At 44.3% G+C, this 16,417-nt stretch overlaps 4 protein-coding genes across 4 annotated transcripts; 1 reads left to right on the top strand and 3 right to left on the bottom strand.

Moving 5' to 3' along the window:
* Positions 1-1,576: 1,576 nt before the first annotated feature.
* On the top strand, positions 1,577-13,181 carry CCR75_004514 (uncharacterized protein). Its single transcript, XM_067962600.1, has 11 exons — positions 1,577-4,734; positions 4,801-4,881; positions 4,941-7,853; positions 7,918-8,235; positions 8,297-9,507; positions 9,571-10,350; positions 10,409-10,466; positions 10,534-10,595; positions 10,655-11,108; positions 11,173-11,780; positions 11,845-13,181. The coding sequence occupies exons 1-5, from the start codon at positions 1,615-1,617 to the stop codon at positions 9,191-9,193; spliced, it is 7,329 nt and encodes a 2,442-aa protein (XP_067817835.1). The 5' UTR covers positions 1,577-1,614; the 3' UTR covers positions 9,194-9,507; positions 9,571-10,350; positions 10,409-10,466; positions 10,534-10,595; positions 10,655-11,108; positions 11,173-11,780; positions 11,845-13,181.
* Positions 9,226-9,635, bottom strand: CCR75_004516 (uncharacterized protein; the record flags this gene model as incomplete). The annotated part of the gene is made up of 3 exons (XM_067962602.1): positions 9,226-9,345; positions 9,399-9,507; positions 9,571-9,635. 3 exons carry the CDS (start codon positions 9,633-9,635, stop codon positions 9,226-9,228), a joined length of 294 nt encoding a protein of 97 aa, XP_067817766.1.
* On the bottom strand, positions 9,712-10,564 carry CCR75_004515 (uncharacterized protein; the record flags this gene model as incomplete). Its single annotated transcript, XM_067962601.1, has 4 exons — positions 9,712-9,964; positions 10,032-10,111; positions 10,179-10,367; positions 10,541-10,564. The coding sequence occupies 4 exons, from the start codon at positions 10,562-10,564 to the stop codon at positions 9,712-9,714; spliced, it is 546 nt and encodes a 181-aa protein (XP_067817834.1).
* Positions 11,981-16,417, bottom strand: CCR75_004513 (uncharacterized protein; the record flags this gene model as incomplete). The annotated part of the gene is made up of 1 exon (XM_067962599.1): positions 11,981-16,417. The coding sequence occupies one exon, from the start codon at positions 16,415-16,417 to the stop codon at positions 11,981-11,983; it is 4,437 nt and encodes a 1,478-aa protein (XP_067817832.1).

Genomic DNA, 16,417 nt, shown 5'->3' with positions numbered 1-16,417 from the left:
ACTTGGCCGACGAGAAACTCCTCGTATAGCTGGTTCAGCGCCCGGTTTCCGTGGCTCGTGCCGACGAGTGCAGCCATTATCTTCTGCAGTGGGGTCTTCACAAACGCCTTCCCCGTTTCAATTACCATGTCAAACTTGGCGCGCGGGAGCGGGTACGGGCGAGACTGACCGATGCGAGCGACAATGCCAGACCAGTCACAACCGGCGGCATATTGGCGCTCGATCGCTTCAATGTCAAGCGCGAGAGGCTTGGGAGTCTCCACGCGACGACGAGCGGCGTCAAAAGTTGCCTGGTCGCGGCGAATGACCTCTTGCTGGAACAGCAGGTCAGCCATCGTCGGACGCTGGTCAGCAGCATCAGTCGAGGCAGCGCCATCACCAGCTTCCACATAAGTATTAGCGTCCGTAGGCGGTGATTGAGGAGACGGCGCTTTTTCTTCGTCATCCGGGGCTTCCTAGACAATAAGAAAGGGTAGCTCGCAGCGCAAACGTCATGCGTAGACCCACTATCAGCAACATGCCCATGTCAAATGTGGGAAACGCGGACAGTGGACGGACCAACAAGAGCGAACACGACGAACAAGACAGCATACTTACGACAGACACTTCACCGACGTCAGAGATGACAAGTCGGGCATCAGCGGAGTACACTACGGCAGAAATCTCAAGCAGGTAAGAGGGCAAAATAAAACGGGATGAAGAGAGCAAAGCGTAGCCGAATCGATCCTACAAAGGCGACTTAACAGAACCTAATACTAAACATGTAAATGAATTCTAATCTATCTTATCTTGTAACTCTCTTTGATTACTTCAACAGCTGATTAGTCTGCGGAATAAATAGACATAATGGCCTATACCTATTTATGGATAAGAATTCAGGATATTACTATATAAAGTAATATCCTCCAAATATTATCTACCTTTTAGATAATATATTAATTAACAACCTTTAAGTGTTAATTTCATGTAACGATACACCCCGTTACAAGCACTGCTTTGAACATTCTGAGCAGCAGCGTCGGTAGAAAACCCTACTTGATCAGATGATTTATGATTTGGAGCTGGTCCACACTGTCACGTAGTTGCGAATTGCATGACGGGTATTGGTATCGCAATCGATGCAAATATCTTGTGAGCTCGTGGAATAGTGCCCAATTGAGATATTAGAACGATGGAAACAGGGAGGTTGCATCGTTTGTGGTTTAGAAACCAATCAACACCACGGTAGTAATCAGCATACCTATATGATTGGTTATTTTGGTATAATGACAACCTTTAATAAGAGGAAAACCCATATTTATCTACAACATGTACATTCCATCAAATTACTTTATTAATCTATTGGCTGTATGCACGTTAAGGTGGGTGTGCGTTGTGGTCAGCACCAAATCTCGCGATGGATGGAGGTTAGTTCTAAGAAGTTATAACCTTACAAGCTCTGACCAATCAGAGGCCTCCACATCCAATCACTTGTTTAATTCATAAGAGGTGAAGAAGGCCATTAACGAAACTGAAGGCTCATTATCAGCTCCCTTAATAAAATATTGAAAAGAAAGATAGTCCCGAAGATTATTTCTTCAAAATTTTACATTTCTCTGAGCGTGAAATCTAAGCATGAAGCGCGGTCGTGTGCTAAAACGTGTGTCGACCCGCCGCGGGTTACGACGAAAAAATATAGTTGTGGACGATGATGACGAAGATGATGCAGAAAGTATGAGTCAGGAAGAAGTAGAAGACGAAGACGAAGACGAAGAAAAAAAGGATACACCGCCACCCAAGCTAACTCGTTCGCAGGCAAAAAAACAGGAGGAGGCCAAAAAGAAAAAGAAAAACCATTATAAAAACCAGGCTAAAGATGATGAAGAATATGCAGATAATGTAGAAGACGAGGAGGACGAAGAAGATAGAGAAGAGGAGAAAGAGGAGGATGAACGAGAGGCCGATCTACCGGAGCGGCGCCGAGGAAGTCGTGGACGTGGGAGCTTAAAGAAATCGACACAACAATCAAAGCCTCCGCCCAGAAAAAAACCGAGGCGAAAAATTGTGGAGTCGGACGATGAAGTAGTAGCTGATGAGGAGGATGTGGAGGAATCGGAGGAGGAAGAAGAAAAGGAGGACGAAGCGGAGGAAGAAGAAAAGGAGGAGGAAGCAGAAATGGACGAGGAAGAAGATGTAGAAGATGACGGGGAAGAAGAGGCGGAAGAAGTGAAGCCTCGAAGAAGGAATACGCTGACAAAGGGGATAAGCAAGACCATGACACGAGGTAAGACGAGGGCTAAAACGGCAGCAATCGACATAAAGCCTTTGTCAGAGAAGAAACTGAAGAGCAAGGAGGATGGGCTAAACAATGCTGATTACAGTGGTGAAAGCGAAGAGAACGAAAACGATGAGGACTATGATGACACGACGACGAACGTTATGAAGGACGTAAAACAGCTTAGCGACCTTCCGTCCGCTACTGTCGCTATTTCATCGACTAAAAAGCATAAGAGATTATCAATTGACACATTAATGAACGCCGAAAATAATAAGGACGTTTTCGAGGAGCAAATTGATGATATGACACCGTCAGATGCTGGAACAGATGCTGATGAACTTCCTGATCAATACCTTCGAGAGGCTTTCAGTGAAGCAACCACTGACCTTAAGCTAATGGAAATTTTAACAGAGTCATGCGGCAGGCTGATCAGAGAGAAAAAGGCACCAAGCCGACTATTTTGTGTTGCTTTGCTTGGTGCTGTGAAAGAAAATTCCGCGCGGTTTTGTCAACCTGTCGTATTTAAGTATCTGCTGCGTCTTTTGCGGTCAAAACACTATCTTGGCATGAAAGACGTCGTAGATTACGGCAAAAAAACAAATTCGGCCATCGCGCTGGGATTAACGACATCAACTGAATTTTCTCAGATTCCGCTGCCCGTTTTAGTGACGAACGTCCTAATGCTCATACTCGAGGCCAAGAGTGACTGGCCTAAAGATAGCGTCAAAGTGTTCCTTGACGACTCACTCTTTTCTCGGGTCTGGGTGGATCACGAATATAGTCAACTATTTGTCCAGAACGTCAAGACGGTACTTGAGATGGACGAGATTAAGTCCACACAGCCATTCGTTCGAAGGCGTTTCCAGGGGATAAATTTGGTTCAGGAATTAAAAGATTTGATTATTGGCTTCATCAGTTCCCGGCTTGTTGAGCTTAACAAGGAAAAATCGAGTAGTAGTGGACCTTCGACTGGTACAGGCGGCAATCATGCGCTACGGAACATGATCATGACCCTTGCTGACTTTGCCAGCATTCCTCAAATTCGTGTATTGGGTGCCGAAAACATGGAAGTTTGGCTACAAAATCCATCTGTGAAAGGCCCAGCAAGAGAGCTGTTGCACAAAATTGTTGCGTCGTGCCAGTCCACAAGCTCGCAGGATATCGCCACTGTAGATTTGCTGCTAAAATTAAAACTCAAGTCCACCATGTTTCAGCTGAAAGTTGAAGCAATCACGCATCTCGTATGCAAGAATTTAGTGTATCTGAGGCGTGCGCTGTCGATGTTTATAGCGCGGGAACGTCCTAACAACATGTCAAGAGATGTCGACAACATCAAAATGCTCCAGCATATATTTCGAGCATCGCGCTCTTTGTCAGCTTCTTCGATCCTTGGTAGCCCAGAGGACATATTTTACCGTCGCCCAATTGAGCACCAAGGTACCCTAGCTAGTCGAGAACTGGCGCGCGTGTTTCGAGAAATGGCAAGCACTTCTGACGTTTCTCCGGTGCTGAAGACGATTGTGCGGAAAGTTCTTAAGCAGTTGACATTTGAGCAGGTTGACATTAAAGCATTATGCGTTGGCTTTCTAGGTAATGAGGGTCACTGGGATGCAATGACTGGGGACGCGCGTGTATTGGACTATATGGGACTCATTACCGGCGTTGTATGGCTAATACTGCTGATGCGTGGAGCAGCTGTAAAAAGTCTGCAGATCCAGCACTCAAGTGCTGTCAATCGCCAAAGCTCAGCATCAAGCTTACCATCAGGCCTCAAGCATGGTGGCGCAATTGTGGTGTCTCGGCGTGGAGCCAACCCACCACTTTCATTGTCCAGGATTAATCGGCTCGCCCCTTTGAAAGGCAAACAATCTTCAGGCAAGCATCCTCTGTCATCGGTAACTGGCGTAAGCGGTAGCCCTGCTCCAGTTAGCCAAAGTATTACTGGAAATAATAGCGGTAACAATAGTAGTGCTGCGACTGAAGGCTCAAGAATAGCAAAGATCTCGGTGTGGGCCAAAGAGGAATTACAACAAGCGCTTGCATTTGTACAACGAGAGGCAATAATTTGTTGTCGTGATGTGCTGGAACATTTTGGACTAAGCGGCGACTCTCCATTTGAAAAAAAGCTGTATGAAAACATCGTAAAAAAACTGCTATTTCTCGAGATGCCCTCGGACGTGCAATTAACAGAGCATGATCGAACCTGCTTTCAAACAACGAAGGAGAATATTCCTATACACGAAGATTCGCTTAACCTTTTAACAGACTTGTTTAGTTCATGTCCAGCAATTGATCGTATGGAGGCTTTGCGCACAATGGAAAGTGTCGTCTTTCGTGGTGCTGATGCCCATCTACACCGTGAAGCGTTGTGGCGTTATCATGAAGACGACCTAGCAAGTTATGCCCAACATGGCGGTGTTTTAGGACTTACAGTCAAGAACAGCGCCATTGTCCAGCAATTATTTAAGCTTTCATTGGTATGTGCTTGAGAACATGCATAGTTTAGGCGTGTGACTTACCTAAAATTGTTCTTAATTGCTAAGTGGCAAAAGAAGAGTGGAGATCAGCAAGACCAAGAGTTCTGCCATTCAAGCCGCTTCTGGATTTGTTGCTCCATTTTAGTGGTAAGATAAACATAAAAGAGAGGGTTAATTTTTAAATGCTGACAGCTGCATCTTTATAGGTTGTTGGATGCTTTAATCCTAACACTATTGGTACATATTTATGGGAAAATGTTCCCACACTTCGGAGTTTCATGCAAATGGCTATCACAGGCCGTTACACGTTCCCGGCAACCAGCTCTCTGGACCCGTTGCTTCTTGGCAAGCACAGAAGTGCCTTTTCTGATGTGTTGCAAGGCAATGCGCATCTGCGCGATTACGAACAGCAAGTAATGAAGCTTAATCAAAACGACACGGCGGTAATAGAAGATCCGTTAATGTTGTTTGAGAGTAATGGGCTAGCTCGCCAACCGCCGCCAGCGATTTTGGAGCATGTTTGCACGTTGGATCGTAAATTTAAGCTCGGCATGCGTCTTCGGCAAAGTCGTAAAAAAGACTTCTTAATGGAAATGGTAACCGGAAATGAGGACGCAAACGCAATTCAGAATGTCAATGTAAGACTCGACAGTGCTTGGTGGATAGCCGACATTGTTTGCGAAGATTTTGACACAATGCAGTATCTACCGTATCGCTGCTTGTGCCAATTGCTTCTTTTGGCTGTGAGGCCAGATAACAAGGTAAATTCCGACTCGCTAGACCAAAGGCCTCATCGACCAGCGCTAGCTCACATCATCCCACACTTGATCGGTAAGCTACGTGAATATATCGCCGCTGGTAATGACGACTCTGAAGCCGCGCAAAATGTAATATTATACTATCTTGAATGCCTAAGTTCTACAGAGCTGTGTACACGACGAGTAGCGGCTCATATTCTCAATCTGCTAACCGCAACACGCAAAGACCAAGAGTTATCGGACAAAACTCACAAAGTTATGATATCTTATAGTGCAAAAAGAACTCAGAGCTTTTCGTGGCTGCTGGAACTAGCAAAGCTGCCGTGCTACAGCAGCATTCGCAGCAAGATTTTTAATTCGCTTGAGACTTTGTTGGAATTAGAGTCATCAATTGCGTCACTCCAAATGTGCATGAAAGCACTACATGACTTTTCAAAGGAAGACGAGAAGGCAGCAATTACCACGAGCGAATCATTTGATTTTCAGCAAGACCATAGTTGTCAACCAAAAAAGTGTGCTATCGAAAAGGCATTAATTCTGGCGGGAACATACGGAAAATTGCTAGCCGGGCGTGACTTAGTGGCAACTCTCTTGCTGAAGGTCTACGACATCTTTGCAATGGCTGTTGAGGTGATATGGCGTGCTATTGAGTCACAATTAGAAATTGCTCCTCATTTAAAAGCCACATCTGGCATTAGTTTTTCAGATTGTAAAGTAATTTACGTGACAGATGGAGCCAACACGATCCGCGAGATTAAATTACCCCTTGCGATTATCCATGGTGCCATTCAAGTGCTTTCTTCTCCACATGCACACAAAGCTTTACCATTATCGGCATCACGAGTCGGCAGCCGGGATTCCACGTGCTTGGCGAGGTTGACTGAAAGCCTATTTCCAAAAGCAACACCTAATGCTGCCATCTTTTCTAGCACGGGCCTCATTGCTACGAAAGATCCACGCCTTTATCCAGACCATTTGCTGGCCAAACTAGCAGCAGCAGCTTCTTCAAGTACCTCTTACCTCTGCGCCACTGCCATTCGCGCAATGTCGATGAAATCTCGATGGAATCTACTTGAGCAATCAGCTTTAAGCGAGCAGTGTCTAGAGATGGCTTTGCTATCAATTATTGAAACTACCCAGAAAAATGAAAGCAAGGCCACTGCTAGCTTGCTAGCTGCCACAAAAACCTCGGATATTTCGATGGCGGCAGACACTATGCTAATGCAATTGAGCGCTTATAATGCTTCTCCGGTCTCGATTTGCGCGTCCGATACCTTGAAGGAGCTAAGTGAATGGCTGCAAAAGTGGACCGGATCAAGCAAATTGATGAAGACGGATGAGGAGGAAAAAGAAAAACTTTTGCTTGCTGAAGGGTTTTCGTTATTTAAAATTGACGACAGCAGAAATTTATTCACGTCAAAATTGAATTATGCGGAACCAACGGCCGTGTTCAATAAGATTGCCAAATTAAAACGTAAAGGGGGCTTACAGAGTGATCTTACAATCTTGCAGGATGCCTACTCTGGTTTCCCGGTTTTCTTGCATATAAGGGACAACGAATTTGCAACTTTTGACCGTTCTTCATTGATCCAAGGAATTAAACACGAGGAAAATCAATATTTTACCGCAGTGGCTCTGCCTGATACGATTATTGCTGAAGACTCGTTGTATGCAGCCAGCCGAGATGAAGTACGCTCGTGCTCAAATAATTATGACTCCAGCTGGTGTTCTACGGCTACGATGTGGACGCTGCACATGTCATTGCTCCACTTTGCCGGCGTATCGTGTAAATATAATGCTGCTGCTGCTCAACTTGCTGAAACATTCCTTGTACTGGTGAACCACTTGCCAACGTGTGCATGTGAAGAGCACCGTAAAAATTGCAGTAGCTTTGTGCGACGTGCTTTAGACAATTTAGGTGAATGTATATCCGGATCCTACTCGGCTTCAATAAGCTTTATACAGCATCTTGCTCAAGCTTCCATGATTGAAGGATTTTATGTGCTGAATAATGCAACAATAGCAATTGATGTCAGAATTGTGCTGAATCAGCTGGTGCAATTCATTGATCGTACTATTGCGCAATGGAAATATCGAGGTGTTTTGCTACGTTTCGATGCTATGACGTTGCACAGTCTGGTCTTGCTTGTCAAAGAAGTTGAAGTCCTCTGGCGTCTTGAAAATCTTGAGAAATTTGAAACTTGTTGTGCCGCTGACCTATTGACACGTATTGCGCATGACCAGTTTGACGATAAAACCATGATCAACATCCTGGATCCAATTATGAGTGCAGATCTGCATCTGGGAAGTCTTGGTGATGTCGTTGTGATTCATGAAGATGTTAAGCGTGAGCTTATTACGGTAGGTAAACGCTTTCAATGTTGCTGGGGACACGTAATTATTGTCTGGGCTTATCTTGATATAGGCCTTATACTTTCAAAAACCCAAATTAGTAGCAGGATTGCTCGATATATTAGATCCAGACTGGGAGGTGCTCGTAAACTTTGACCTTCGCGCAGATTTGAGGCACAAATTGGTGATACAGGATGACCGAGTTTTGTCGCAGGTGGACGATATTCTGCGAGATCTGACGCATGGTGGATGCGAAGTAGTCGAGCAATTCCGAGGGCTGACTCGGCGTCACCCCATGTTGGTATTATCGCGCTTCCCTCGACAGCTCACGCGCCACATAGGCACGGTGTCGCTATCACAGCTCTACCTTAACACGACCTTTTTTCAAAACGTTCGTTATAATGAATCATGCATAAATTTGAATCGTGGACTAATCGATTTCCATGATCTAGATTCTGAATGCGATGCAGATCATGCAACCTCATCTGCGTCACCAGCAAACTGTACTTGAGCCCTTCTGCTACTTCTTGTTCGAAATTCTTCGAGTGATAGCGGACCATCACGCTGTCGAATTTCATCATTTCGTCTCCCACATATGGGAATTTTTCTATGATGTTGTCGAGGCCGACGTTGGCGTCGCATATGAGCTAATTTTCTTGTCGCCACGTGTAGTTGTGATGGAAAATATTGTGAACATGTATGACTCGCAACCAGCTACGGTGGCGTTTGGGAAAGTCTTGGGTCAACGGCATAATGAACAGGGTTTGCTAGAAATTGTGAAATCGATTCGAAATGGGCGAAATATGCATCACACTGCCGCGAGTCAACAACAGCATATTGAGCAATTATTGACGCAGATAGAGTGTGAGGCATTACCTTTAGGCAAGGTTGGCAAGCTATTGATAGAGCGGAAGGACATCAATGCTGTCGTGCTTGGATTGCAGGCTATCGATTCCCTGTGTGCTAAGACAGACCAAGGAACGTCAGCAGTGGCACTGCTGCGACGCTGTGCAGCACCATTGGCCTCACTATTGTTGGCAGATACAGTGTCCAAAGCAGTGATGTTGACACTATGTCAGACATTGCTAAATCTGATGAAATTTGACTCGATCTGTGTCGACTATGTCATGCGGCAGTATGTACAGTGTCTGCGTATTTTACGCCCGGGCTTAAAGGAAGCTGCTGTGAATACTGTTTTGGACTTTCTTATTTTCGCGGACACGCGACAGAGACGACAGATTTTACAGCAGCTCTTCGATGATCCAAGCGAAATTGCCAAAACTAAACTTGGAGCTTATCTTAAGAGCTCTGCATTCCGAAAAACCCATTTAATTGCCTCAAAAGCGTGAATAAGCAAATTTAAGTAAACTTTACGCGTCTCCTAGTCATTCTTGGCCAACTTTGCAGCAAACGACATTGATGAAGTGCTAATAAAAATTTGCACGAGAATTCCAGCAGTATGGCCAATTATCGTGCCATAAATACAAGTAAGTGGCCATTGCTACAAGAATAAGTTAGCCGGTTCGTATGAACGCAAGTTATTGGTTTGCATACCTGCCACGGTCGGTCCCAGTCGAGCGGAATGGGGAAAGCTCCAACATAAGCACCAAGCATAGCGCCAATCGACGAGCTCACGAGGTAAAGCTCTTGCGAGTTGCTCACACTACGTGAAGTATAATAGGCAGTAAGAATATTTTTTTCATCTTTACCTACGACATCATCATACCGGAGCTTTAGCAGCAGACGAAGCCATTTATGAGGTGCAAACCCCAAGTGTAGCGCCAGCGGCATCGTCACACAACTTGAAAGCAATATACCTAGTAACAGCGTGTGCACCCAAAGCCTGATACAATATTAATATAAGGGTTTAAAGATTTGTCGACGAGATTAGTCGATGTACTTCTCCATACTCGAGAATGGGAGCGCCGAACAGCACAATGATTACATGAAATCCTATCGATCCCAGTACAAGACCGACAACCCCAGCAGCAATTTGCCTAAATATTGACTGTCTCGTAGCGCGAAAAATTATCAGGTCCAATACCAATAATTCACACACAATGGCGGCTACAACGGGCATGAGACCACTCAAAACGGCATCTTCGAGGTGCTTGCCATTCCTACACAGACAAATGTTATATGAAGAAGCACAAAAAATAATAGAGCGGTAGTATATCTACTGCGCACAGCAATACAGGGAGATAGCGAATTAGAGCACCAGGCAGTACTAGCTGCACCAATTGAAAGATTAGCGCCATACAAAGGCACTTCAAAATGAGTCGAATAAAATCAAATTTTAGGCTCAATTAATTGTAGTGTGCGATTTGAACAAACATTTTTAAGCCTGTCCCACGCCATGGCGTTCACGAACGAGAAGAAGCCGTCGGCTAGTGTTACACCGAAAAATTTGGAGCGAATGATCTCTACAAAAGCCTTAAGATCTGCGTGGCCCTCGAGCTCTGCTGCTAACTTCTCCAGGATCTCACAAGAGCCTGGAATAAAAATGGTATTTATGTCGCATAACTTTGACCAACAAATTAAAATTTATAAAATTCTAATGATAGATCGTGACACCGAAACCGTATCATGCCACACACGATACCATGCCACCTATGAACCAAGGTTTATTTATTGCATTGGTGCTGGGAAGATAAAGGTTTCGAGAACTGACGCTACTTTGTGAAAAAAGTTATTACGCTGACATCGACGCATTGCATCATGAAGGAGCAATATCAAGCTGCCGACCGCAAAGTATGTCGAAAGGATTGTATTTTAGTGTAACTCGGAATTCAAATTTGGGTGGTATGTAGATATCTGGCAAAAGAGAGAGCGAACACGAAACTCCTAGGCTGCAAAAACTGCGACGGCCTTGTGAATAAAATGTTTAATGGAAGAATGGAGAAAGACGCGCGAGCCAATAATTTATAGAAAATTAGACTGCAAAATGATACATTGAAATAGGAAAATCTTAGTCGTCAGGAGCCTTAAGCTTGTAGTGAACAATAATATCAAATAATTAACTGTCTTTTGAACAGGCTCTTTAAATCGGTGCCAGCAATTGATTGTAAGCGCTTTGCATCCGTCGATTATTCTGTCGATACACTGAAATTAAAATGTGGCAATATCAATGAGGCAAAATTTAAGGTCCTCCAAGCAACGCCACAGCACTATTCGAGTCCGTCCAACAAATCAGCGGCAATCTGACGTTGCTTTCAGTATGTTCGTCCGTCTTTATAGCGTAAACTTCAATGGCTCGACTTGATGCTTCACAATTATCAAAATCTACTTGTTAAATTCACGTCGCAAACAGTTGTTTGCGGTTTTTTACCTGTTCTTAAAGTGCTTGTCCGTATTATTCAGCTTTCAGGTTTGCATGCGCTCTAAACAAGCCAGCTCTTGTGCATAATTTTTTGATACCTGTGCACAACATCACCAGTTACCCTTGCACCACTATGCCTTGATGCCTTAAATAATTTTGAAGCATTTAATAGTGCAAACACAAGCCAGCTGGAGCACATAGTGGTAGCTTCTGAAGTAGAACCGTCAATGACCTCGATTCCTTGCCCCAATAATCGATCTGGTAGCAATGAAGAAAGCCTCGCTACCAGCGGCCGCATTATATTTCAAATTCGAACACCATCGTTAGACAACACTTTGCCGCGCGAATAGAAGAGCTTCTAGTCGTGGCGTAGACTCGTGAGCGCATCATTCTTAATCTTAGCTACTCCTGCCACGGCCGAAATACAGTGTTTATGCTGCAATACGGCAGATTGGTAAAAAATTGATACACCTTATCGTACCTAGTAACGCGACCTAATGGCGAAGCTCACGCGGATTCTAGGGGACAAGGCACCCGTGTTGGCATTCTGCACTATGTGCGCCGGTGCATCCTACGCTGTGTTCTACGCGCATAATCAGCAGGTAACCGAAAAGAAGGTATGAACCAGCTTTGTTTGCTCGGTCTGGCGCTTAGTCCTCACATACTGTGTCGTTGTTTCAGGTGATGCGTCAGGGTGTGATAAACGACATCAAAAGGGACAGAATTAAACAGCAGGAAAGCAGCAGCACCAGAGAAGCAAAGTAGGCTGCAACTTAATATTTTAGTACTTCTTAGTGCTTTTTACTCGCTCGAAGTGTTATTCATAAAGCGCTCGTTCGATGACCTCTAGTACATTAATACAGCGGTTTCGGTCGACGTAGTCGTACTTGAGTAGCATTTCAGCTGTCCAATGCTGAAAATACGTATTTGCTTCAAAACAAGAAGCAGGCTTATTAATAACTTTAGAAAGCTCAAGTACGGATTTGGTTCGCTGGAGAAACAATTGCGAATCCGAGTCCTTCGAAATCTTGCAAGTAAAGCAGCAAACGATCACTTCGAGAAGGTATTGTAGTAAACTCCACAATGAAGTAGCATTGCAGTCACAAAGATAAGGCCTCGAAAAAATGCTTTCTAGCTCTTTGAATAATGGCTCAACGTCTTGCACATTTTCGAAGTGTGAGAAGTCCGAGATTGCAGACAATTCAGCAAGTTCCAGCGTTATTAAAGTACTCAATACCAGTTCAGTAGCTTGCTCAAAAAATGTGGAGTTATTAGCGGTGTCGCCGTTGAGAGCAAGGTCGATAGCTTTAAATATTAATAGCCAAAGCGATGTCGAGGCTTGATCTTGTTGTGAGCTACGAGACGAAGTCAATCCTAAGCGACGGAATAAAGTGACTTGTGAAGGGAGTAGAGCTAACATTAGCAACTCATTCTGACCGCGGGAAATGTTGCAAGTGATCCACGTAATTAGCCACGATTGGAGAAGATTGCATGTGACGCCTTCAAATTCTATGTGCAAGTACACATCGGTTACGTAGCTGGTAAATGCGTGCTCCCATCGTCTCATATCAGTAGAGGGCTCCTCCAAAAAAGACTGCGAGTAAATCAAAGCCCCTGACAACCAGAGCGTGAATGGTAGAAAGAGCTGGAGTGAAGGTCGATTCCCAGCTAATTCTAATTTTTTTATTCTAGCATTCCAAATGTCTGACACGCACAGCTGCACCGCTGAAGAAGATTTCTCTGACATCTGACGTATACATGTCCACGATGCCCTATGTTCGTCAATCGACAATCTTGCACATTGGGTTGAATGCATTAAGCCCAGCGCCTCTTTGTTTAGCTGCGAGAAAGTGTCACTTTCTTGTGTTAACGCTGGAAGGGATACAATCGATAGTGTCTGCAACACCTTACTAGTTATCAACCGTAACCTTTCATGAATATTGACATCCACGTCTGCACCAGCACATCGGCTCGAACATGCAATGAGAGCCGTGTTGAGCAGTGCAGCAAACCAATAAGCCTCACGAAGCTGTCCTACATCATTTTGTCGCATTAACTCTTCTAACATTGTCAGTAATTGATCAACGCATTGTGCACCTCCACAGAAATCAGTCTTGTAAATATGCTCGAAGAAATAAGGTAGCCACGTGGCAGCAGCCTTTTCGTCAAAAATCAAGACTGATAATGAGATTCCTCCATCGAATATCGAAGCAGAACCTGCTAGAAGTTTTAAAGTGTTTTCTTGATAAATGAAGGCTTTCATACGTCTAGTATGAATCTGAAGTTGCGTGTCGTTAACGCTGTCTACATCGTGCCGAATAAAAGCAAAACAAGAAAATTCCAAGCCCCGAAGTGGAAAGCTCAATGTCGCAACGACTGCTTCAGTCAACAACATGCGATTATTCTTCTGAGCAATTTTTGCAAGGCAATAAAAAGCATCAGGCGACCGACACTTCACGATTGCTTTTGTCAATAAGATCGTCAAGGTTTCTAGATCAGGCAGTCCTGCTGCTGATAAATACAAGTGCAACGCCATCTCAATTCTTACAGCAGACGGCACCAAGGTGGAATTCATTGACGGATCTTCCACATTAATTATTCTCGCAGCTTCTTTCACGAAAGCTTTGAGAGCTAATATGAAATGAGAATGAAGTGGAGTCATGAACACCGATCGTATGCTGCCAAACTCGTCCGGAAACCACCGAATCAAACGAGTACAAAGGAATGACAACTCTAATCGCATTTCTTTGCCAGCAAAAGTAGCCCCATAATTCTCAACAAACAAAAACCATCGCTCTAATTGCTGTCGAAATTCGTTTAAAGTTCCGCTTGCACCTTTCAAACGGGTTAAAAACTTACGAGTTTGAGCAAAGTCAACACATTTAACAGCACAAATTAAGCGGTGTAAGGCAATATTGGAGTGCGATACAAGCTGCGCATCCTCTGAATTAAAAATGGATTTCGGTTCATGCTCCACACTAGCCCTTAAGTGAGATAGTACTTTGTGCAAGGATTCTTCCAATGTTGGCGGACAAGTTGGCATGCTTTGAAGCACGTCCGCTACAAATAACAACGCGTTGCTTGTTTCTTGAAGCACGACATCAGCCTTTTCATAACACTGGAGTAGTTCAGGCAAAATGTTTAAATCAAGTACCGCCTGGAAGCCCCATCTTTTAGCTCTAGCTGGGGTTACTTTTGTGTTAGTACATTGGTAAGCGTCCCATGCTTCGCAAAAGCGCATTAATGCTACAAGATACAAAATTGTTGGTTCACTTTCCTTCAATATATTGTTAACAAGATGTATGACATCAATAAATAGTTGCTTTCCAGTCTTCTGGTTGCTCTTTTTGCTGGTCGACTTCATAGCTGAAACGAGTCCAGGAAAAAACAAGTTCGTGATACCTTGTTCGTTAGACTCTCCAACAGAACGTAAGCTTGCACTTGCTCGGAGAAGCTGGGCAATAAGGCAAGAAACCCACTCTTCTCCAAACTTTGCCATCATCTGTGCAAGCACTTGACACACTGTGGCTCGATCACTATTTTTAACGATAAGAGGCCGCTGGATCGCTCCACCACTAGAAATTATTCTGCCTCCACTTGTAAGGATACTCTGCATAATGGCAAGGCAGTAGGCCTTCAATGCTTGTAAGAAGTGATAGCGACTCCGCATGGTAGTATCACCCCTAGCATCGACACAAAAAACACATTTTTCAAGAAACAGACACCAATTCTTTCCTTCTTGGCCACACTTCGTGACTGAAGAGCTACTATCTAGCTGGGACATCAAAGCGTCCCAATACTTAAAAAAACTGCTGTTCTGCTTTCCTACATAAACTTGTTCGAAAAAAATCTCGTACAGAACAAAAAGTAGCTCATTTTGTGCTGATGGTCCCACTAAAAATTGCACCTCGGTCGACAGTAAAACCTTGCTTAAATATGATCGCAGTATTGGCTTTGTCGAAGAAATCCCTCTGCGTCCAAGCGCTTCTATTTCAGGAACGAATAACCCAAAATTTGAATATGTTTCCGTCCAGGCGTGTGCGAACGCAGCAATAACACCAGATATGCTAGCGCATGTAAAGCGAATTACTTCCATCACAATGCAAAATCCCGGAAGGTGCGTGATTTTATCACTGAATTCTGAAAATACCGCAGCACCGGCATAGGCGTCTGCAATAGAGCATTGGCGAATAGCATCATTCAGTGTAATTTGCTTCGTTTTGAACACATTCTTAACTTCTCGCTTCCATACGCTTGTCCAAACCTTTACCAAGACGTCGGCCTCACCTCCAACGCATCCGAACCTTTCCGCCATTATATTTTGAAGAATTTGCTTATAATCGACGACGAGCATCGATGGCACCACAGCTTCCACATTTTTTAAAATTAAATCCGATCTCTTTCTTTTCATGACTGCCTTGCCTGTTGTCGTCAATCCAGCCACTGACAACGGGTCCCAAAACGCCGATAGCGCAATCATCGCCTTATTACTACAATATTCATATCCATTACTCTCCAATATTCGCGCAGTTTGCTGCGAGGACTCGACGAGATATTTCCATTCTTTGAGCCTCGATCTCAAAGTTGCGATACTCGCCTTTCCCTGACAAAAATCGCAGCAGCGAAGTTTCCATTGATTTTTTTGTATCGTTTCACTCGATTTTGTTTTCGTTCTTTTAGCGGGCGGCTCACTAGAACCACTCATCGTTGTGGCATCTAATACCTCCTCGAGCATCTTCTCACTGACTGTTTGGATCCAGCACTGCACAACAGGCTCTAGGCACTTTAAACCTTGCTCCTGCATTGCAGTTGCGAAGAGAAGCATCCGCGGTCGTAAGGGCAATAAGTTACTATTAATAACGCGCTGCAAAACATCGATGGACTCGAGATTCACAACAGCTTTTACCAGCTCTGCCTCTCCAACACTTAACAATTCGCATTGAGCCAACTTTTGACAAAGAGAAGCGAGACAAAGAGCCTTGTACTCGTATAAATTTCCACTTTGTCGCGCAATACGCTTTCTTTTGCGAGGCGTTTGCGGAATTTTTGCCATTTCCATCGCAACGGTTCGAAACTCAGTCAATACGTGGCGCTTCAGCACTGGAATTCGGGCTAAGTGGCGCCAATCAGGTGGCGGCACCTCTTGCAGCACACAATCGCATAGAGGGTGGTGTGACAAAGCGCATAATGTAGCGCTCGATTCCATGAAGAGTGCACGCACTCCTCGATCTAACGAAGCCAACGCAACATTCAT

Source organism: Bremia lactucae, linkage group LG11 (genome assembly GCF_004359215.1).
Source record: "Bremia lactucae strain SF5 linkage group LG11, whole genome shotgun sequence".
Lineage (NCBI taxonomy): Eukaryota > Oomycota > Peronosporomycetes > Peronosporales > Peronosporaceae > Bremia > Bremia lactucae.
The sequence above is the reverse complement of the archived record's forward strand: the minus strand, read 5'-3'. Positions and strand labels throughout refer to the sequence as shown.

Excerpts from the sequence above, each read along its gene's own strand:
- CCR75_004514 (XM_067962600.1), top strand. The coding sequence starts at position 1,615 with ATGAAGCGCGGTCGTGTGCTAAAACGTGTGTCGACCCGCCGCGGGTTA. Across the intron at positions 4,735-4,800 it reads AATTATTTAAGCTTTCATTG|TGGCAAAAGAAGAGTGGAGA; the intron begins GTATGTGCTTGA and ends TTAATTGCTAAG. Across the intron at positions 8,236-8,296 it reads ACACGACCTTTTTTCAAAAC|ATTCTGAATGCGATGCAGAT; the intron begins GTTCGTTATAAT and ends TCCATGATCTAG.